This window comes from Fundulus heteroclitus, chromosome 5 (genome assembly GCF_011125445.2).
Source record: "Fundulus heteroclitus isolate FHET01 chromosome 5, MU-UCD_Fhet_4.1, whole genome shotgun sequence".
Taxonomy (NCBI): Eukaryota; Metazoa; Chordata; class Actinopteri; order Cyprinodontiformes; family Fundulidae; genus Fundulus; species Fundulus heteroclitus.
In genome coordinates this window covers 34,541,651-34,565,126 of record NC_046365.1, presented here as the reverse complement: position 1 = coordinate 34,565,126, position 23,476 = coordinate 34,541,651, and the positions used below count along the sequence as shown (strand labels likewise).

At 42.0% G+C, this 23,476-nt stretch overlaps 1 protein-coding gene across 4 annotated transcripts in view; it reads right to left on the bottom strand.

Moving 5' to 3' along the window:
• The window catches only part of fam193a (family with sequence similarity 193 member A), a 31,486-nt gene extending 8,520 nt beyond the window's left edge, over positions 1 to 22,966 (bottom strand). Inside the window, exons 1-20 of one of the 4 annotated variants that reach the window (XM_036137464.1) lie at positions 22,544 to 22,966; positions 19,594 to 19,668; positions 14,585 to 14,827; positions 11,650 to 11,825; positions 11,397 to 11,564; positions 9,428 to 9,677; positions 9,218 to 9,342; positions 8,939 to 9,086; positions 8,776 to 8,850; positions 8,585 to 8,659; positions 8,373 to 8,485; positions 7,476 to 7,718; positions 6,638 to 6,794; positions 6,313 to 6,468; positions 4,514 to 4,792; positions 4,024 to 4,246; positions 3,580 to 3,933; positions 1,907 to 2,189; positions 1,607 to 1,793; positions 1,264 to 1,503 (exon numbers count right to left, since the gene is read on the bottom strand). In XM_036137464.1, the coding sequence (XP_035993357.1) occupies positions 1,264 to 1,503; positions 1,607 to 1,793; positions 1,907 to 2,189; positions 3,580 to 3,933; positions 4,024 to 4,246; positions 4,514 to 4,792; positions 6,313 to 6,468; positions 6,638 to 6,794; positions 7,476 to 7,718; positions 8,373 to 8,485; positions 8,585 to 8,659; positions 8,776 to 8,850; positions 8,939 to 9,086; positions 9,218 to 9,342; positions 9,428 to 9,677; positions 11,397 to 11,564; positions 11,650 to 11,825; positions 14,585 to 14,827; positions 19,594 to 19,668; positions 22,544 to 22,765 (3,792 nt within the window). In that variant the 5' untranslated portion in view covers positions 22,766 to 22,966. The remainder of the gene's footprint in view (positions 1 to 1,263; positions 1,504 to 1,606; positions 1,794 to 1,906; positions 2,190 to 3,579; positions 3,934 to 4,023; positions 4,247 to 4,513; positions 4,793 to 6,312; positions 6,469 to 6,637; positions 6,795 to 7,475; positions 7,719 to 8,372; positions 8,486 to 8,584; positions 8,660 to 8,775; positions 8,851 to 8,938; positions 9,087 to 9,217; positions 9,343 to 9,427; positions 9,678 to 11,396; positions 11,565 to 11,649; positions 11,826 to 14,584; positions 14,828 to 19,593; positions 19,669 to 22,543) is intronic. The other 3 variants (XM_036137466.1, XM_036137465.1, XM_036137467.1) reach the window with 3 other exon arrangements.
• Between the last annotated feature and the right edge of the window lie 510 nt (positions 22,967 to 23,476).

Here is a 23,476-nt window from a genome sequence, read left to right as displayed (position 1 = left end):
ACCCATCCAACCTCCATATCAGTGTACCAAACGTAAAGCCCCCCCGTTCGCACCGTCTCCACTCTTTTAACCAACACCTTTTCTTTTTGTTGTGTTTTTTTCTCTGTTATAATCAGTCCACAGACTGTCGCCATTATTCTTCCTGGTCATCTATGTTTATTTTCTCTGAACTCAAGTTTGATCTTAAGAGGATTTGCCAGCTTTCCCCTCTGATATCTGAACAATCCTGAGTGAAATCTGTCTGTGCGTGCTGTGTTGTGCTCGCCGTCTGACCGGACACCACACGCTGTATGAGCAAACCTGTTCTAGCTACCATTTTTTAAATCTGCCTTTAAAAATAGTCTGACTATTTTAAAACCCTGCCGTGTGAACCAGCTGTAAGGCTGAGCCCGGCCATCCTCTGGAGGAAGCTCATTTCGGCTGCTTGTATCTAGGATGGTTTAGAACTGGACTCTATATCACATTCGTCCTGCATTGTTTACATCTCAATTGCTGTACTGTGAAATCACTGTGCACTTTATCCTGGAACTGTCCTGCAAAGTTACTTTATCTTCCTGCAAAGTTACTTTACATGCTGCAAAGTTACTTCATTTATCCTGCAAAGTTACTTTACATCCTGCAGTTACTTTACATCCTGCAGTTACTTTATATCCTGCAAAGTTACTTTATATCCTGCAAAGTTACTTCATTTATCCCGCAAAGTTACTTCATTTATTCCGCAAAGTTACTTCATTTATCCCGCAAAGTTACTTCATTTATTCCGCAAAGTTACTTCATTTATTCCGCAAAGTTACTTTATATCCTGCAAAGTTACTTTACATGCTGCAAAGTTACTTTACATGCTGCAAAGTTACTTTACATGCTGCAAAGTTACTTTACATGCTGCAAAGTTACTTTATATCCTGCAAAGTTACTTTATATCCTGCAAAGTTACTTCATTTATTCCGCAAAGTTACTTCATATCCCGCAAAGTTACTTTATATCCCGCAAAGTTACTTTATATCCCGCAAAGTTACTTTATTATCCTGCAAAGTTACTTTATTCTGAAATCCACTCTGTGCATACAAAATGACAATAAAGTTTGTCTAAGTCTAAGTTTTATGTGTAAAAATGGCCTAGTCAAAGTCCAGCCCAAAACCAAATCAGGAATCTGTGTCAAGGCTTCGCAGTTGATAGTCACTCACCCAGGACATTAAACAGAAACAAATTAATCTTCTTAAAGATAACGACAAACCTTCGACAGGTCCTGAAACTGAAAGTTACCTTCTTTTGTTTGTGTCTGGCTCGTTTGGCTGCCTTGGAACTGGATGCAGGTTTGTTGTCTGCGCTGTTGATGAACTGCAGCAGGTCCTCCACCCGCCTGTGGTCCTCCACCCCTCCGTCTCTTTCTATCACCGGCTGCTGCTCCTCGCGCTTCGGTTGCTCCTCCTTCCGCTTTGTGAGGCGCAAGCGCAGCTTCTCCCGCATCTCTGCGTAATTCCGGCTGGTCGGAGCGGCTGGTGGCTAAATAAAAACGGCCATGAAAAAGGCCCGAAGATGAATGCGAGGTTCTTCAGGGTAGTAACATATTGTTTTAACAAAAAAGGTACATTTTGAGGCGCCTCACCCCGCCGTGTCCGAAGAACTCGCAGTAGCAGCAGTCACAGTACTTTCCTTCCTTCTGGTTGGTTGAAGTGGAGGTGGAGGAGCTGTGCTCGGAGCAGCTATCCTCGTCCGGACTCTCCTCCCCATCATACGGCTGATTCTCGTGCGATCCATTTCCTTCACAGCGATGGCCTTCACAGTCGGGGTCACTGAAGGAAAAAAAAAAAAAGGTTTATTTAAGCATCTGCTTTAAATTAAGGGTTCCCGTAATCCTGCAACACATGAAACAAAGCCTCCTTTGCTCCAAACATCTTAGATATACCTGCAGACACTAGTGGGGGCGCTGACTGGACCATCCATCGAGGGTGCTGGAGGTTCAGCGGGCGGGAGGCAGAGAGCCTGATGGGACTCCACAAAGTCTGGGGGCGGAGAGGCCATCTTTGGAAAGCACTGCGAGCCCATTGTGGGAAGGCTTGAGGTGGGTGCCGGGTGTAGAGCGGGGCCGGAGAGCGGAGGAAGAGACGTCAGTCCCATTGGGTTATTCCTAGGAGGTGCTGACATGGGTTGCCTGTGATCATCTTTACCTAAACTGTGAAATACTTCATCTGAAAAAACAAGAAAAAGTCCCAGAATTAGCTTTTTTTCCCCCCTTTTTAGTTAAGAACTTTTTTCACAGTGAGAAAACCGAGCAGATCTGCCTTCGATCTTAAAGCTGTTTACTGAGATCTGATCATTTATACTCGAAAACTGCCATCGCTTTCTTACGCTGTAATTACAAAGCAAAAGTAACAAATATCATTCTCTGCTTTTGTTTAAATCTAGAACTACGTTTAAAAGGTGAGAACCCCATCGCTCCAAAGCCATAGCAGAAAAGGTGTTCTCCACGCTGGGGTTTATTTTATTTGGTCATGTCGAGATTTCATATCTACTGAATAGATGGATCTGCATCTATGGGGAGGAATGATTTAAATAATTTCCCTCTGGGATTATTAAAGTATTTCTGATCTGATTCTGACGCTGTAAAAGCCATGGAAAATGTGTAGGACTTCTGCTCAATGCTGCGCTGGACACACGGGTTTAATTGCAGCACGGTGAACTGATCAAAGGGAGACAGGAGCTCATTCAGCAATTCTAAAACGCAACGTCATGTCATGGTTTTGCATTGCATTGAAATGACTGTTGTCATTTCAGCTTTTAACTTTTTGTTCTCTCTCTCTCTTTTCTCTTCATAGTAGGTACACCTGGTCTGGCGTTCTGTTAGCTGTGACATCATCCAGAGAAGACGGCTCACCTGCTATAACCATCTAATGTAGAACAGATTACTAGATCAATGTGTGCTTCTGTGCTTTTTTGTCTCTCTTGTTGTGTCTCTGCTCTGTCTTCTGTAACCCCAGTCGGTCGAGGCAGATGACCGTTCATACTGAGCCTGGTTCTGCCGGAGGTTTTCCTTCCCGCTAATGGGTGGCTTTTCTTTCCACTGTCGCTTCATGCTTGCTCAGTATGAGGGATTGCTGCAAAGCCATGGACAATGCAGACGACTCTCCCTGTAGCTCTACGCTTCTCCAGGAGTGACTGCTGCTTGTCAAGACTTGATGCAATCTACTGGTTCCCTTATATAGGAATTTTTTGACCAATCTGTATAATATGATTAAATTTGACTTTGTAAAGTGCCTCGAGATGACATGTTTCATGAATTGGCGCTATGAGTTGACTGAATAATACGACACGAGGTTACTCAAATGTCTTGTGGTTTGATTAGGGTTCATATTTCATACGAGTCACATGACGAAGGATGAGGACAAAACCAAACAAGCAGAGGGAGAAACAAAACAAACAAAAAAAACTAAAATTTTAATTTAAATTGGGTGACGATCCTAAATAACACCTGCCGTTGTGATGTGTGTATAGTTGACCCATTATCAAGAAAAAAAAAAAAAAAAGCCTCAAAATGAGTACAAACCTAACCAGCACTCTAACCACTACCTCCTATATTACCTATAGTGTTGGGTCTTTTAGATGCTAGATGGATGGGTGGGTTATTACTTGACTGGACAGTGGTGGCAGTGCAGGACACGGAGGACGTGGCAGCAGACGTGGCCATCACTACTCGGTTGGTCTCCATGAAGGCATCCTGGAAATTGTAGAGACACTTTTTCTTGGCGCCGGTCTTCCTCGGCTCTTTGGCGTCCGCGGACGAGCACGACGACGACGACGACGACGACAGAGACGACGACAGCGACGAGGCGGAGCACGTGGGCAGGGGCGTGGGCAGCGGGGGGTGCTCCCCCTGGAGGCCCATGGATGTCGGCGGGAGGGGCACGTCGGGGAGCGGGGGTCCCAGCATTTCACCTGCATAAATAAAGAGGGGGGGGGCTTTGTTGTGGGGCTGTGTGCTTGGAACAAACTGTTGCGTCATTACGCTACGGCCGGGCGGCTCACCTGGCAAACATTCGGGCAACAGCACCGACGGATTCCAGCTCTTCATCACAGCAGCATCCCAAAGGTTTTCGAACTTAAGAGAGAGGCACTGTAGTGAGGTATTCCAGTCGCCCGCGCCGCCTGTCCCACCGAAGCAGTTCTGGTACACGTGGTCTGGTAAGGATGTGCTGAAGGCTGGCTGCTTGGCTGCTGAGTGGTTGGATGTTGGGTTGGGGGGCAGCGGCTGAAGAGAGAAAAACTTTCGTTAGCAGGGACCGCCGCCTCGTCGGGTTTAGCCCTGAGCTGCACTGGCCGGTCCTAGATCAGAATCAGGTCGTCCCCCCTTTAGGGCGGAGCAAGCACCCACACTGACAAAAAGCGAAACTAAAACATAAGTGAGCTTAATGCTGTTCCTGGAACCTTAAAAGAAATCCCCCACAGATAAGGAAATAAATTAAATTCCCCTTAAAAAAAGGGGGAAAGTGAAACCAGAAAGAACGCTCCAGCTCACCTTGTTGTGTGTGAGGGGCGGACTGGGCGGGTAGAGTGTGGGGTGGAGGAGGGGCCGGGAGAAGTTCTGCAAAGGTAGGTGTCCGTGGATGTGCGGGTACAAGTGCAGGGCGGGGTGCGCGGGGGGTGCCTTGTTGTCTGTAAAGAACTGGTGTCCGACAGTGGGGGGAGGCACGGCGTGGAGCCGACCGGGGGGCAGGCAGGGGGCGGGGCCCGGAGCGGAGGAGTTGGGGTCCTGGTTGCAGACGTGGCACTCGCAGGCATGCTGGACCTGCTCTACCTAAAGGTGGCATTAAATATTCAAAAAGAGAATTTACACCCATTTATTTTTTTCCCCCTCGTTTTATTACATTGCAATCACAAAAAAGATAAAAAAAATCATAAATTCTTCCCGGATTTTAATTGAGTTGGCTCGTTTGACCCATAAAACTTTGAAAAGCCCCGTTTACATTCACATTTCCAATAAAGCAATTGCATTTAGAAGTCACCTAATTAGTTAATAGTCCGCCTTTGTGTAATTTAATCAGAGTAACATGGTGGTGGCAGCATCATGCTATGGGGAAGCCATCGTCAGGGACAGGAAAGGAGGTTAGAGGGACAGAGCAAATTTATTTGAGACCTGGGGCAGAGGTTCACCTTCCAGCAATGACCACACAACTACACACAGAGCTACAATGGAATGGGACGGCCTAGTCAAAGTCCAAACCTAATTCCAGTCAAGAAACTGTGAATAGACTTAAAATTTGCTGTAAACGCCTTTTATCTGATCTGAGATTGAGCTATTCTATCAAAAAAAAAAAAAAAAGAAAAGGAATAGGTATAACCGTCCATCTCTAGATGTGCAATGCTTGTGATAAATACAGCAAGCAAAGGCCGCTTCTAGTATTACCTCAGGGGCGTTGAATACCAACGCACCACACACTAATCAGGTGTTTTTCCCTTAAATAAGTTGTATCACTTTCTGTCCATTTCACAATCACACGCTACTTTATGTTAATGTATCATAAAAATCATAAAAACGTGATGAAATTCAAGGAGCATAAACACTTTTTCAAGGAACTGTACCGTAAGGGCTTACTTTTATCCTTATAAACAATTAGTTCTCTCTTTATTACCTACATATCTCCTTCCTGATGTGTTAATCCAATACAAGTTGAGTAAATAACATCAATGTGACCTTTTGATTCCATCATAGATAATAACATGATATTATCACACAAAGCACTAAATGGGTGTATGTGAGACAGCAGTCTTGTCACTGATGCAGGTTTTAGTCTGTAGGGAGAAGTAGAATTTAGTTCCTATGCTCCACTTATCTGAAACAGACTTCCAGAAAACTGTAAAAGTGCGAAACGCCTGAGTTCCTTTAAATCAAAATTAAAAACACGTTTGTTTAGGACTGCATTCGACTGTTCCTAGTTAAACTGTTTTACTGAAAACATCATTAGTTCAACTAATGTAGTAGTAGTCCAACTGTTTCTATTGTTTGCTTTTAGTTTCTATTTTTCCCGTTTTTTATTTTGTTTCTACATTTTATTCCTACTTGCTTTTATTCTGTTTTATTTTCCTATATTTTAATCATGTAAAGCACTTTACATTGTCTCTGTACTGAAATGTGCCATACAAATAAATTTGCCATGCCTTGCCTAGGGATAGGAGCTAGCTAAAAAAAAAAGTTATTTTAGGCTGTAAGTTAAGTCTCCAAAATGATCGAGACAATCCAAAAGACCATAAAGGAGTAACAAGACACATTATAGCCCTATGAGAGGCTAAGAAAGGTCACATAAAGTGGTGTAATACCTGTTGGTGGTGGTAAGAGGGTGGAGGACTGTTAGTTTTTCCCAGGGAAAGTACTTCCTGCTTCCCTGGGGGCTCCCCGCCCGCCTGACCGTTAGCTTCCTCCTCGTCACCCTCCGATGAGCTACTGCTGCTGGTAATCTGAGGGGACTGAGACAACTGTATGAAAAGCTGAATTAGGAAAGCAGCCGACTGGAAAGCTGTCCATTTCCCAAGCTACCAGCGAGCGGCCCGTTATTAAATCATCAGAGCCGGTTTCATCATCCAGAAACGCAGCGGGGAAATTCACAGCCCCGTCTTGGGTAATTCGGTCGAGCAGATAACTCACCCCTGCCTTCAGCGTCGCGTTCACGCCCTCCCCGTTGATGTTGTGATGAAGTCCGTTCACCGCAGCTGACATCACACTGCTGTCCTCGTAGCCGCTCATAGGGTAGATGTTCCTGAACTTGTTGGACAATGGAGGCCCTTCATCATCGTCGCTCATGCTACGGTGAGAGAGGAAGGTGTAGTCGGGTTAAACAATCAGAGGTTTAATCATTGTTTAAAAGTAAAAACGCACGAGTAACGTCAAACAGCCCCTAACAGTGCAACACAAAATACGCACAGGTGTTTTACAGGGTTCCAACATTTTCTATGTTAAAATGTGATTTTCTAGATATTAGTAAAGGGTCTTTCCGCAGCTTCTTTGAAATCTGGATTGAACTAGATCGACTTATTGTCACATCAGGACTGGCCTAAATAGAAATTATTGTTCAATTTCAGCCCTTTATTCTACTTAAAAAACAAAAAAAACAAAAAAAAAAAACTGTTATTTAAATGCCTTGTTGGGCAGCCAAATCCAAACCTATACTTTAAAACCCACTGGCCGTGTTTAAATGTGTCTACATCCCCAAAAATACAGTTTTAAAAGCCCTCTCTTGTTCGTTTTTTTAATTAGTTGGCTTTTATTTCCTGGTTCGACGTCAGGATCCATAAACCAAAACACAGGCGGCAAAATTTTAGACTAAATCTCTACTTTGATAACTTCCGTAGTTTTTTTTAAGCCATGCATGTTTTTTTTTTTTTTTTTATGATGCATGGGGGTAAATTGCAGACTTTTAAAGTGCAGCAAACCTGAAGCCACGCCCTCAGCTAAATATCATGAGACGTGTGACAGGCGTGCTTACAAAGTGCTGACGTCGCCTTCGGGCAGGATGAGCCTCGGATGCTGCTGGATTGTAATGGGAGAGCTGGAGTTTGAGCCGGAAGCCGAACTTCCCGAGGAGAGGCTGGGTGGGTGCACCTCTGACAGGTAGTCCCGATTCTGCTCCCCCTGTAAGGGCAGCTTGATGTGGAGGTCCTCAGCGATGGGCGAGTCCATGATTCCACACGTTAGGATGTGGGAGAGACTGCAGTCATCACACGTGCACCTGTTGGGCAAAGAGCGCTGCCTCTTTAGGTCAGTTCCAGAAAATCTCAAGGGCTCCAACAACTACACTGCAAAAACGGAACTAGAAATAAGTAAAATATTCTTTAAAATGAATGTATTTGTCCTTGATTTGAGCAGGTAAATAAGATGATTTGCCAATGGAATAAGATGTTTGCACTTAAAATAGGAACAATTCATCTTCATGTTATTTCAAGTGCAGGATGTCTAAATATCTTATTTTAGGGGTCAAAATACTCATTCCATTGGCAAATAGTCTTATTTACCTGCTCAAATCAAGGATAAATACACTAATTTTAAGAACATTTTACTTATTTTTAGATCCGTTTTTGCAGTGTACAGCCTAACCCTGAATATTTTACACCCTGATGCTGCAATAATAATATATTTTGATTAAGAACTCAGCCCAAAGAGGTTCTAAAATGCTACTAAATTTGCTTTTGCAACCTATAAAATATCCAATCAGCAATAAAGTCAACAAAGATTTTCACCCATGAAGATGTATTAAGTGATTAAGAGGCGTCACAACAACCAACATTCTGGGAGTGAATACAGGTATTTGACATATACATAAAATAAATAACATGTCTGTCTAGAAATGACTGCAGTGAATATAAAATAAATGACGGAAACCTACCTTCTTCTATAATTACAGTTTGGACAATCTGGAATACTAAGACGAGATGAGAGCATCCTCATAGTGTCTGTGAAATTGTTATCTCCGGTGGAGGGCTTTTTACTGTTGGGTAACTATGATGATGACAAAACAAACAAACAAAAAAAATAAACATATTGCATTTAAATGCCGGTTTAGCTCAAACACGACTGTCTCAAACCGGTACCACCTACCTGCTCCTCAATGAACCTTCGCTGCTTGAAGAACTCCCAATCCTCCTTCAGCATCCGCTGCTTTGTCTTTAAAGTCTTGGCGTGAAAACATGAGGAAAGCAACAACAACAAAAAAAGAAAAGAAAAAAAGGTTTTACCAATAACAAAGATAGAAAGAGAGTAATAATCTTGTGACTGAATTTTAAACTTACATTTTTGCTGATCAAGGACTTGTGTGGCTCTGTTTTTTGGTTGGTCAGACTCTGACCTTCCACCTTAAAAAGTAACTACAAAAGAAAGAGACAACACACTGAGAATCGCCCTCAAACTAAAATGTTTAGGTCCGTCTTTGTGTTTTATCTCTGAGGCGAATACCTGCTCGTCTACGTAATCGTCGATCCTCTTCTCACACTCCTGCCACTCAACAGCCACGGAGGCCATCTGCTGCTGCAGCTGCTGGTATCTCTCCAACAAAGTCCGATACATGTCTTCATTATACGAGTCATGAGATGCTGTACCATGTCTGGAGAGAAAAATTAAGCACTTTACTTAAAATGCCGTTGAGTGTTAGTAGGAAGAAAAAAAAACAAGATATTGCATATTTGAAAAGACACTGAACACATCACGTATTTTCAGACAGAATCAAAATCTTACTTCAGCTGTGCAATAAGTGTTGGTAAACTGTTCTGCAGGATGGGTTCAGAGAAAACCAGATTCTCAAAAAGGTGCTTGTTGTGCAGCTCCCACGTCACCTGAAACTTCTGAAGGTGCTCGTTCTCCTGGAACAAGAAGAGAGGGATGAAGGAGGTAGGGCAACACCGTCGCTGCGCAAAACGGGCTTAAAACGAGGACGCCTGCACTGACCAGCGTGAGGAGGAAGCTGCTGATGGTGCGGGCCGCCTGACAGAGGGCGTTGTACTCCTCAAGCAGCAGCGAGATGAACTGGTGGGCTTGAGGAGGACCCTGAGCTGCGGCTGCAGTCCCCGCTGCAGGCGCCGCAGGCTTGGAGCCTCCGGAGAGGTGCTTCAGGAGCCGCACCTTCATTTCTAAGACATATTCTCGAGCCTGCTGCTCCAACCGTTGGTAGAGCTGATATGGATCTTTTACACAGAGCCTGCACGAAATAAAAAACAAAACAAAAAAAAACACAGAACTTAGAACTAAATATGCTTAGGAATTACAACTATGTTGAAAAAGAGCAGCTGGATATTTCAGTCTCATGTATAGGGCTGTCTCAGAAAATTAGAATATTGTGATAAAGTTCTTTATTTTCTGTAATGCAATTAAAAAACATGAAATGTCATACATTCTGGATTCATTAAAAATCAACTGAAATATCGCAAGCCTTTTATTGTTTTAATATCGCTGATTATGGCGTACAGCTGAAGAAAACTCAAAAATCCTATCTCAAAATATTAGAATATTTCCTCAGACCAAGTAAAAAAAATAATAATTATAACAGCAAAACAAAATCAACCATTTGAAAATGTCCATTAATGCACTCAGTACTTGGTTGGGAATCCTTTTGCACAGATTACTGCATCAATGCGGCGTGGCATGGAGGCAATCAGCCTGTGGCATTGCTGAGGTGTTATGGATGCCCAGGATGCTTCAATAGCGGCCTTTAGCTCATTCGCATTGTTGGCTCTGGTGTCTTTCAGCTTCTTCTTCACAATACCCCACAAATTCTCTATGGGGTTCAGGTCAGGGGAATTGGCAGGCCAATCAAGGACAGTAATGCCATGGTCAGTACACCAGTTACTGTGAGAATCTTATGTCGTCTCTTAACCACTACCGTACTTGTGATTTAGTTTACTGAACCAAGCTGAGTGTTTTTCAAGGCTCAGGAAACCCTGCAGTGTTTCGAGTTAATTAGACGATTCAAGTGATTAGTTGAATAGCCTACTAGTATACTTTTTCACGATATTCTAATATTTTGAGATGGGATATTTGGGTTTCTTAAGCTGTAAGCCATAATCAGCGATATTAAAACAATAAAAGGCTTGCGATATTTCAGTTGATTTGTAATGAATCCAGAATGTATGACATTTCATGTTTTTTAATTGCATTACAGAAAATAAAGAACTTTATCACAATATTCTAATTTTCTGAGACAGTCCTGTAACTGATCACTGAGCTATATAATACACTGGAGTGCTAATCACCGTCTGTTTGAACGAGTCGCTTTGAAGCCATCAGCCGCCATATTGGTACTCCCTATTTCCCCCCAGTAACCAGGGAATATGTGCGCTACAGCATCGAATAACGAGGATTTTCTCATGTTCAGGGGGAGATTAAGACTTTTAAAATGTCAAGTGCCATATAGTTTTATGTTATGTTCTAAAAATATCAAGTACTGAGAAAGTCATGTGCTGAAATATTTTGCATTTTATTCTTTTAAATATATATGTTTAACATTTATAAATATATAAATAACAATATACAAAAACATATATTTACATATGTGTATACATATATATACGTATATACATATACACATACTTATATATACATATATTTAATATGAATAACATGTAAAATATTTCAGCACCTAATTTCCTAGTAGCTGATAGTGTTAGTACATCCACTGACTGTAGAATTACCTATGAAACGTTTTCACTCAGCCAGAAAACTGCTTGTTGTTGCAACCAAATCCTATGGGATTCTGTGAGAGTAGGGAGTAGCAAGATGGCGGCCAGTGACTTCAGTTTTTCGGCAAAATCAGCACTCCAGTGTATTATATAGCTCAGTGTAACTGATACGCTCTGTTTAGCAAAGGCTTTTTTTGCAACTCGAGAGAGACCTCTAGTGGACAGACACAGACTCTGCTCACCTGTCCACCAGCTCCTTCATGCCCTCCTTGTCCCTCTCCAGGGGCTGGTCTTGGTCGTCTGCAAGCGGTGTTCCCGCCTGCCGGTAGATGCAGCGCACCAGGTAACGGACCTCAGACCAGTGGTTCTGCAGCTGCTGCGACTCCCTCTCCGATTCGGCGGATATCTCCCTGTCGTTTTAACAGACGCGCGTAAAGAAAAAAACGGGGGGAAAAAAAAGAACGTCCCCGCGGGCCGCTTGGTCGTGAGCCCTACCGTCTCTCGTTGCAGGTTTCGCAGCTGCACACGGTGTCAGGAGGCATCGGCGCGGTGAGGTCCGGGGCGGGGAGCACGGGTAGCGTAGCCGCAGCGGTGGTGAGCCTGTCAGCTGCGGCTGCAGTCTGATCCAGGTTTCCGTTACTGGCGGGCATGTGCAGCAGAAAGTCCTGACTCTGTTGGAAACACAGCGGATGAGCGAAAGAGAGAGAGAGAGAGCAATCATTAAATCAAACATTTTAATAACCTGGTAAACAACACATACATTTCAAACACGTTTCAGGAGATGCTACAACCCAAACTAGATGTTTTTGTTTTTAGCTAGAAGACTCTAGTCTCTCTACCTCGGATTTGAGAGCAGTTTTAATATTGATCTTTCACAAATATCATTGCTGTTTTATTACGCCAACAGCTGCAAATCAAGACAGCTGCATCATCTTTCCTGTTCTCCATGAGAACCAGACTTACCAGGAATGCACACGCAATGCATTATCCATTCAAACAGCAGCAGCTGTGCTAAAGTGTTTTCTGCCTTAGAGATTCCTCCTATGTTTTGCTTTCTTGTCATACTTAAATGTGTCAGATAAAACTAATTTTGCTGATGAGCAAATAGAAAAAACAATATCTTCAAATGCTTATATTTGATTTATTAAAGGAGAAAATGGTATTAAACCAATCTGACCCTTCATAGAAATTAATTTCCAGGTAACTTGTTGTGCTACACTTGGCAGAAATAATAAACGTGTGCTGTAAAGTACTTCCTGTTTCAATTAAGCCAAATAGAAGAGATTTTAAAGGCACGGATGGTGTCTGCTCAATCAAATTTAAATCCCAGACTTTGACTAGACCACTCAACAATATTAGTTGTTGTTGTTGTTTTTTTTAGCCTTTCAGAGGTGGACTTGATGTGCTTTGGATCATTGTGCGGCTGTACAACCCTAGAGCAGGGACCTTCGATCTCAGTCCGGTGTCCTGCAACTTTTATATGCGTCAAATCAATCAGATCATCATTAGCAGGACTCTGGTGAACTTGGCTGCATGCTGAGGAGGAAATTCAGCCATTTGATGGAGATGTGTTGGCTCAGAGACACATCTAAAAGTTCCAGGACACTGAATCACGAGGAATTGAAGACCTTTGCCCTAGAGCAGGGGTCACCAGCTGTCATTGGTGTTGTGTCATACGAAGAGCTACCAGTACAGACCTTTGAACTAGGTCAGAGTTCCCCTTAACTTTATGTAAAATAATAATAATCGTTATAGATATTGTCATTTTAAAATCTACACCAATGCAAGCCTGATTAAACAAGAAGAGTAACGGCATAAAATAAAAGTTTAGGTGGTGGATTGTGGCTTGAGGGCACCACACCCCTGCCTGAGAGCGTGACACGAACTGATGATTGGACAATCTCCTTCAGGGTTCTCTGGTAGAACAACAGACTCAATAGTTCCACCAATTACCACAATTCATCCAGGTCGTAAAGCAGCGAAGTAGCCCCATGCAATCACACAACTACCGGCGTGTCCAGCTGCATGGAGGATGTCCTCGTCCCAAAATGATGCGTTAGTTTTACACAGCATGGAAAAGAACAGAAACGACAAACAAGATGTTTTCTGGGAAATGTGAGACGAGACTTCGTTTCTGGACATCCGTGGTTTGGTCTCCAGGCCCTCTCTTGGATGCCCTTTATGTCCAGGCTCTTATTATTATTAAAAAGCGCTTTAGATTAGGGGTGGGGAGAAACATCGACCCATCAAAGCATGGCAATACTTTTTTTCCCCCCAATCAATATTGATTCAGAAAATCCTCTGAATCGATTAGTTCCCCTAGCCGCTGGGTTCATGAGCAACAATTCTGAGTGGTTTGTGTTGTAAGCACCAATTTAAGAAGGGAGGGATTGTACTGTCACATAGGGGCAGGTCAGTTTCAACAACTTTCTTAAAAAACTACTTTTTATTTACTCAAGTTGTCTTTGATCTAAAAAATATCTTTAATGATTTGAAGAAATCTGTAAGAGAGGAAAAAACAAAAGACTTTTTCCACAGAGCCATATCTGGCTAACCTGACTCAAGCCAGATGCATGTCTCGCTCCGCCTAGCTCCACTCACATACATCTGGGACCTCTCCATAGGAATTGCCTTTATTGAAGGGTGGGCCTTATCAAAAATTCTTACATATGATTGGATAAGACATTTGTCTGTCATCTTTATCGACGTGCTATTTCAACCACTCACACCGAAGCTAACCCGTGACGCTGTGAGAGCGACGCAGGAAAAAACAAAAAAAAAAAAACACTTTTTTTTTTTTATGTGTTTGTGGCTCCAGTGGCACGCGTTTTATTGACAGTGAGCTGACAGGAAGAGGGAGGAAGGACAGGTGGCAAAGCGCTGCGGGTCGGAGTCGATCCCGGGCCGACCGCGTTGAGGACTAAAGGCCTCCTAACATGGTTAGCGCTAACAGCTAACCGCTAACCGCCAACCGGAAAACAAAACTTGCCAAATCCAGTCGAGAGAAGGGTGAAAACATTGTTTCCACCAACAAAAGCCTTCAGAGGCGTTCTCTGATGTTCTTTTCATGAAACAATATTAGGTAGATTGGACAACACGGAGGAAATAGCAGCATCAATGTTAACGCTTGCTTCCTCGATGCGAGCCGCCATTGCTGTCTGAATCAAAACAGTCTCACGGTCGCTTCTCCACTACGTCACATCTATGAAACTCCAGCCCTGCGTCCTGATTGGCCAGACCATAAAATTGGTTGAAGAAATCACTCTCTATGGGCGATGTCCCAGATGGATGTAAGTGGAGCTAGGCTGAGCAACATGCGTCTGGCACGAGTCAGGTTAATATCTGGCCGCAGTGATGAGAGAAATCTGGATATAACCACACGTTACCTGTAATGACATAATTCGATTGTCCTTATCTAAAGCCCGCTCACCCCTAACGACTGCTCCAGAGTCGTACGCCTGTCTTCCTTCTCCACCGTCCGTCTACAGTCGGAGCATACCCACAGAGGCAGCTGGAGGGCACTGGGTGTGTTGGAGGGCTGCGCCGTGCCGTTCTGTCCAGAGATGCCAGCTTCCGAAGGCACGACGCTGTCTTTTCGCTCGCATCGGCACAAAAGACAACGATCTCCAGCCGTGTACGGCGCCCGCTGGTTAAGGCCAAACGTGAACGGCGTCTAAAGGGGGACGGCAGGTGAAGGAAAGACAGATAAAAACATGAGTGAAGGGGTACACAGACATGTTTCTTAACTACTATTAATGGTTATTGGTCAAAGCCTATTTTGTTCTTTTAAGAACACTTTTGAGTTTCTTTAGAGGCACTAAAAAAAAACTTACTATACCCATGTTAGATATGCAAACTTTCAGCACAACTTCATCTATATGACGTCATCATACACGAACAAATAATATAGAATAAGGCACAGTTTTGTGTGACCTGGCAAACCAGCTTGATAATGTTTAGCACTTTTGGTTTAGTTCTTCACATTATCAATCTGCTTCTGTTGAATCTGTCCGGGGAAAAGAGGAACATGCAGCAGAACTTTCTGAGCCGATTAGAAGAAGCGACACCTAGCGCCCGCCTAAAGGTTGGTTTTAGCCAATCACGGTATCAAATGAGAATGTAAGCAGCAGGCACCATGAGAAACCACAAGTTACGCTGGTCAATGCGCTTTTTGCTGTTCTTTCAAAGATGAAATAGTGGATTTGTCAGAATCCACCATTTGTGGATTACCAAATGTGATAGCAGCAGCTAAACGGCGGTCTTCCTGTGCTGCCAAGTTTATGTTGGGTTAGCCGCGGGTTCGGCAGCTCTTGCTCTCGTCCCAGCTGTGACTTTAAAGCTATATAGCCACGTTATATGGTTAAAAAAAGACCACAAAATGTTTGATTATGATAAAATAAAGTTATATACACCAAGCCTCCATCCTGATAGTGTTTTGATGGTCCTTTTTGAGGCTATATATAGCTCCACAATGGGCGCGATGAACAGATATAAACAGATGTGGCGCCATCTAGTGACAGTATCCCAGAACTACTATAAAGCTGGTTTGCTTAATTTATAAATCACTTGTAAATAATGCCGGACCGAGCCTGACCCTCTGCAATGCCTCGCAGTAAAACAGCAGCTCAGTGTGATCAAAGACCAACCGTTATTAATTAAATAAACCGATCTACAAAACCTTTAAGAACCTCATATCAGAACATTTACTCACGTCAATCAACTCTGCGTCACATCTGACCCTCAGCAGGTTTAGTGTCTGCTTCAGTGACACCAACGTTCAAACTCTATTCCCAGCGACATTCCAGGCATTTCCCTCTTAAAATATATATTTTTTTGCGTTTTTCCCCCCACTAGATCTTGGACCATTCTTCATTGTTTCATTGGGAGACGCTAACAGCCATTAGCTGCTTCCTTGTTTTATCCCCTGCTGCACATGCGCAGTACGTACTTCCGTTAAAATCGTACATAAAACAGAATTTATTTAGTAACAAATTAAGCAAAAACAAAGCATAAAACACCAAAATAACAACTAATACGCCAGCAGGACTTCTTGGTATGCTACCAATGTGAGCTACTGATCTACAAATTAAAAAAAAATTCAAATAACGTGGCTAGTCACCTTTAAACCATAAAGCTGTGATTCTCGGATGGTTAAGGCGGTAGCGAGACAAGACGGACTCTCATGTGTTTGTGAATACACAAATATCGTGAGAATTCAGTCTGCAGGTGAGGTTAAGTTTTTAGGTGAGTAACAAAAAAATCTAAAGAGGAAAAAAGGTCTTTCCCATCTTTAAAATAAGCACGAGGCTCATCTATATTCAAGCAAAGGAGATGAAAAACAAAACAAAAAACAATGCCTATATTTAATATTTCCCTAGGTTTAGTCCTAGTTCTGTGATTTTGGTGCACTGCCCACCTGATCGACCACCATTACCACTGCAGTGTCATCCGATTGGACTATTTTGTTGTTTTTGTAAAATAGTGCAAAATATAAAAACAAAAAAAACCTACAAACACTGTATCGAAAGGCATGCAACGCCTGTTCCATGTTTACGCTCAAATAAATGCTATCAAATTAAAGCGGTCATGTCTTTGGTTTTAAGAAGTCCATCATCAGAAATCTGAAGTTGCGAGTAAACATTATGTCAGTGATCCAGCTGACATAATGTTTTGTTGATGATAAAAAATAGAGGAAACTTTTTTTAATATTTGCTTTGAGGTATTAATACTCAGTGAAAACTGAAAACAAACACACTCCATGCCCTTCATTATCAGTCCCAACTAGGCCAGTGATCATTTCCAGTATCAAGGTTTCCAAAGACGTTCGTGTATGGGTTCTTTATGGCATGAAGTTTGAATTTCTACCGGGACACAGTCTCTCTGGATTACCCGGGTGTTAATGTGTGCTAGCATGCAGTGACAGCGCTACTTCCTGCTCTTGGTCTGTAAAGCAGGGTGGCTAGCCAAGCAGACAGCTGGACTAATTAGTAGCTAATAAAAACTCGTTTTACAGGCTCTAGGGCTGGTCGATAAACCGACTTAATCGATTAAATCGAATTTTAAATTTATTAAGATTTATATTTTTGAAAATTTGGATTTTATTTTGCCGTTGCCATTCATCAGGCTTCCGTGAAGAGTTGATGCTCCGTTTGGCGATGTGTTTGATCTGGTTACACAAACCTGTCTGATCGAAGCAAACGGGACATAATTCCTGACAAGAATTGACTCAGGAATCCAAACCTTATTCTGTTTTTGTTATTTTTTTATGTGCTCATATCGCGTTACAGCGGCTCAGTAAAACAGCTCTGATTAGCATACTGTGAGATATTCTACTGATCGGAGGTTATCTTTGGTCGCAAGATGCTTAAAATGGCCGTACTAGAGTCCAGACCCTGTCTCACTGTGTGACGTAACACCGCAGATCACGACGCACGATCTAAGATTTTTCCACGGTTTTCTCACAGTCGTCCTCTTTCGTCTGCGACAGACGAACTAAACTTTAAGCAAAGGAAGAATTTGAAACTACAGTTGAGTTTCAGTATTCTAACAGACTGGGACCTTTTAAAGTTAAACCTTAGCTAGTCTTTAATAGCAAAACAGGTTAGCGTACCATAAAATAGTTAAATGTATCAGTAGAGATGGGTACCGAATTTGGTACTTTTATAGTTACCGACCAAAACCCTTTGGTACTAGCGAGTACCAATTCACGTAAAATCAAACGATACCATGTTTCGGTACCTAAACGCATCCTTGTGACACTGAGGGAGTGGAAGAGTGGCCGATTTTCCATGCCGGACATGAACACAGCATTGCAAGCACAATAGTAAGAGTAAACAAAGCAAGTTTGGCTCCACTTTTCAAAATGTGCTGCAGACTACACTCGCTGCTGTAATACTTCTGATCTGAGGAAGCACCTGATTACTGATGCCAATTTAGCAAATTTATCACTATATTTATTTACTTTTCAGACCCATCCAGCGACCTTTTTTAGCATGGCTGAATGGCGCCATTTAGGTGAGAACTTGTCGAGAGTTTATATTTAAAAACAGAACAATATAAAGTGCATTTTGCATCCTTGTCATCATTAAACAGAGTGAAATAATCCCACATCAGACTGTGTCTGCTTAAGGATGAGCAGCGGCGCCCTCTTTTGGATGGGGGCCACACTGTAACACCCATAGAAGATCAGTGTAAGCGAACATTGTCAGTTAATTGGACGGAACGAGATTTGATCTAATAAACCACTAAACGAAAATTATTTATAGGCTGATGTTTGTTTGCAACTCTAGTTTTTGGATATGATTAAAACAACTTTAAAAGTCCCATGCCATCACTGTATGAACCATTTCATATAGTTGATATTGCTGCATATGTAAATTCTCCAAAGAATTTAATAAGAAAAATAAAATAAGGTCATGTTGATATTAGGAAAACCGGTCAAACGCCGCAACACAAATCCATCAGCGTAACGGTCAGTACGACACGGATGTTTGAGAGCGCGACACGGATGTTTGAGAGCAACACAGAACAGCCAATAAAGCTCTTGAACGTACATCAACGCAGCCGTAAACCTCCCGAACAACATTAGTTAGCGCTAGCTTTTATTAGCTTGTTGAACAGCCCCCTTTGAGCTGCACTACGCAGCGCTACTCTGTGGGAATGCATCCACCATTACGCTGAAAAACCCAGTAGCCCTCTGTAGCTTTAAGAATGTCGCAAAGAGCAATATCGAACAATAACTTACGATTGTTTTAATGAAAATAAAAACAAAACTGTGCACCATCTTGCAGCTCTGAGACCCAACGTGCAACCCCCCGATTTTTATTGGGACAAACACAACCAGCTCTGTTCATACCTGTGAAAATCTTTTCATAAAATACAAAATAAATAAAACAAAAATTGGTTCATATCAGAAACTATTTTCATAACATTGACCCAGCAGAGCTTTTCCCTAATACGCATCATAATTGGCCCAGACTCACTATACACAGATCACACAGCGCTGGCAGGAAACTGAACGAGTACCACATCAGTATTTTCAAAATAATTCACTAAAGATGGACTTGATTTTCTTAAAGCCCTCGCAACATTAATAAATATATGTGCATTTATCTATATATAAATATATTTGAGTGTATATCAGTAATTGAATACATTAGATGAATATTATTGGGCTACACACATTAACTTAGGTAATGAAAACCTAACGATTAAACATTAAATCACACACGTGAAAATATTTGGATGCGTTAAAAAAACAACAGTGAAGCACTTTTGACTGTTTTAATTTCCCCAGAGTGAGTTGTTTTGCTAGGGCTGGATGCAGTGTAAATTTGGGGCAACACCGCACTTGAGCAAACAGATATGCAGAGTTTGTCACAGTAGCCACTATAAGCTGCGCCACAATATTTGATAAATAAGACGGGTGAGTAATTTTACCTGAAGAACTCCGGAGAACTCTGCGTTAACTGGTCCTTCTGCAAACTGAGGCGTAACACTGCTGTTCACTTTGACCTAAAGGAAAAAAAAAAAAAAAAAAACATATATCATTTTAAAATGGGCACTTTTTAACAACACACAGAAAAAAAAATCAAGAAAAAGTCAAGACTAATTAAATTGATTTGGTTATTATTGCCACTGGTGGTTTTATTTTGAGTCTATGGTGCACTGCCAATTTCAACAATATAACCCCGGTGCACTAATTAGATTTAAAAATGCTCATCAAATTACAATAAAAAATTTTTATATATGTAAAAACTGAAACAGAGAGCAAAAAAATTCCCCAGATTAACAGACATAAATACCAATTAATACGTCTACAGTTTCCATTATGTGGTGTTACATTTACATCGAGAAATAAAATGTAAGCACCAGAATTACAGAAGCAAAAGCAATTATTGTTTGGGCGTCATCATCATAACTGCAACTTGAAAAGACAAATAGAGAGAAAAAACACATTAATATTTTACGCTCTTTTTTTTATTTACCTTTTTTTAATAACATTGGGAAGACTTGCAGAGCTAAAGTGCTTCTTCATGCCGATGACGGCAGAAATCACTACCATATCTTTAGATAATGTTGGTATTTCAACCTCAGGGGCTGACCTTATCAAGAGAGCATCATCCAATAAATACTTGTTGTTTTTTGGCTGGATGAAAGCTTTTCTTTCAGGTTTCGTGTTGAGCATTTAGTGAAAAATGGCAAAGATTAGCGTGCACTTTTATTATCAGAACAGGATTAGTCTTAATTTTGAAGTCCAGGGAAATAAATGTTTGTTTACAAATTAGCGGAATTAATATTAACATTTATATGAACATTTTGCAATGCGAGTGAGTTTTGCTTGAAGTTATTCCTTTATTATTAGATATACTCACATTATAAGCACAACTAAAGTTACTGAGATATAGTCACTATTTTGAACTGAAATAATGTAATGCTGTTAAATTTTGCCAAAAATCAAAATTGTGATTTTTCTTTCAACCATAATTGGGATTTGATTTTGACTTTTCTCTGCATCAACCACAAGCAACAAAATTGCCCAGTAGATAAAGATATTTATAAACAAGGACAATTTAAAACAAGAAAATGTGTTTTGTTTTTTTGTTTGCTTTTTTATTATTATTTACTTATCAAAGTATTCAAGCAAATACTTTGTTGCGTTGGACACCAACCCTTGTAGAGCATAAAGTGCAACAAACAAACAAACAAGTCTATGTATTAAAATGTTTGACCGCTACCTGATGGTATGGTGAGATTCCTGAAAGTTTCTGGTAAAAAATAAATAAAAAAAGGATTGATTATATAAACAAGTAATACATTAGATTATCTCACTGCTGCAGCTCTCTTCCCTTCCATGAGGAGGCAAACCCACTTTAAACATATTTACCGACACCTACAGGACGCGTCTGATCCATTCATTGTTACGTGGACAAAAACTGCAGACCTCTGCAGTTTGGAAATTGCGTTTCTTAAAAATTGCGACTATATTGCAAATGCGATTAATTGTCCAGCCCTAGTAGAGATGATATTCTTCTGCGTGTTGATGAGGGAGGGATCCAATAAATTGCAGTGGTGTGATGAATATTATCGCTGCTACTGATAATAATAAAAGACAATAATAATAATAATAATAATAATATTAAACATTTAACAAGCAGAGAAACCTTTATGCTACAGTGTCCAGTCTCCAGCATGTAATAATACTTAACGCATTTAAACAAAACCGCAAATAATAACACGAACGGTGACAGATTTGTACTGGATAACCACGACACTAAAGATCCATTTGCTTATGGTTCCTAATATGTTTTAATATTCTGCATTTTGCTCAACATTCAGCGTCTCCTGTAGCCAAACGCTTTGTTCATCTGTGTGGGAGACTTTTAAGCTCAGCAGAGTCTTCAGCAGCAGAGGAGAGCAGCAGAAACCCTATAAGCTGGAGCTTGGCCCCTACATTATGTTGACTCTGACTTGTTTCATCTTGTTCATCTGTTGTAATGTCGTCCCTTCATGGCGAGACACTTCCAAAGGAAAAAAAAAAGATGTTAATCTAAAAAGGGACTTTTTTTTTTTTTTTTTTACAAATAAAGGTTGACCAAATAAACAAAACGCCGGGTTCACATCTGACGTGTATAACCAACTTCTGAACCCACAACCTTCCTAGGAGCTTAGACAGCTCCTAGGAAGGAAGCAGTGTCACTCTGCGCGTCGCGTTGTTTACCTTCGGTGAACGACTTGGCCGCGTTTATTCACGGATCCTGGGCTTTAGTTGTTGTGTTTTTCTTGCGTCTCGGATCTAACGAGATCTTTCAAAACATGACACGCAAGCTCTAAAAGCAAACCGAAAGCCGAAAGGGAAAACCTGAGTTGTTTAGTCCTGTTAGCATTAGCCACCGTCCGGGGCTAGCCCACACAGCCAGCAACACAGTAAACCACCTGCGCCGAACCTGATCGCTGCTCCCCGCATAATCTTAATCTCCACCTTGCACGGATCGGCTCGTCGTGTCGGCTCATAATGGTTGTTTCCCCCCTGGCGTCGATGCAGCCCGGCTCGGCTTCAGCTAACGCAAGGTAGTCGGTGTGCGGCCAAGAAAGTTAGCCTAATGTTTGCGGGCAGGGGATGTCATGCTAATTTCGAAACATCCACAGATGTTACGGGCGACACGGTTTGCTGCCCGATGCTGACGTTTCCGGACGCCACGAGTGTATTAAGGTGTAATTAAAGCTTATTAATTACCAGCTACTCTTAGATGACAGCCTTGCTGAAGGAGGAGGAGGAGGAGGAGGAGGGGGGGAGTAGAAGATCTGGGCCCGGATCAGATGTGTCGTTGATTATAACAATGTTAGCTGCTCGCTGCCGTTTGGACATTTATCGAGGTGCAGGTCTTACCTCTCCGTTGATGCCCGCGCCGGACCCGATGTTCCCGCTGCCCGCGCCGCCAGATGTGAGGAAGCTGACGACGGAGGCAGGTGCTGCTGTTCCCGCACAGCCCAGGGCCGGCGCAGCCCCGGCCTTGCCGCTGCCGCTGTTGCAGACAGCACTGCAGCTACTGCCACCGCCCCGCTTGTTCTTCCTGCGTTTAGCCCCCCGCTTAGCATCGGTCGGACTCATTTTCTTCAGCAGAGGAGGCGAGACAACGTGCCCTCGGGACTTGGCCGAGTCTCAAGCGGAATGTCGGGAGAGAACACACGGACGCGAAGCCGGGAGAGCGACGAGGAGGGTCCCAGAGCGACAGAAACCCGAGTCCCGTCAAAGTGTAAGCCGACTGCATAGATTCCAATATGGCCTCTGGCCGGACTGCTTCAACCAGACTCAGCTATGCGTCAGGACGCTGCGTGCGTGCCCCACCCAGGTAGTTGTGGGAAATAGAGTTCTTCTTCTTCTTCTTCTTTTTGTTTACTGGCAGATTGCAACCTTAGCTTTTAGGTGCATACCGCCACCTACTGTACCGGAGTATGTAGCATGGGCCCTATCAATGTGATAATTACTTTATTAATATACCTGTATATATCTACATATCTATATTTATATCTATAAATCTATCTATATATACATATATCTATCTATATCTATATATATCCATACATACACATATCTATATATATCCATACATACATACATCTATATATCCATATCTATCCATATACCCATATATATCTATCTATATATATACACACACACACACACACACACACACACACACACACACACACACACACACACACACACACACACACACACATATATATATACACATACATACACACATACATATACATACCTATATACACGCACAGGGAAATATTTTTAGTCTTCTTCTTC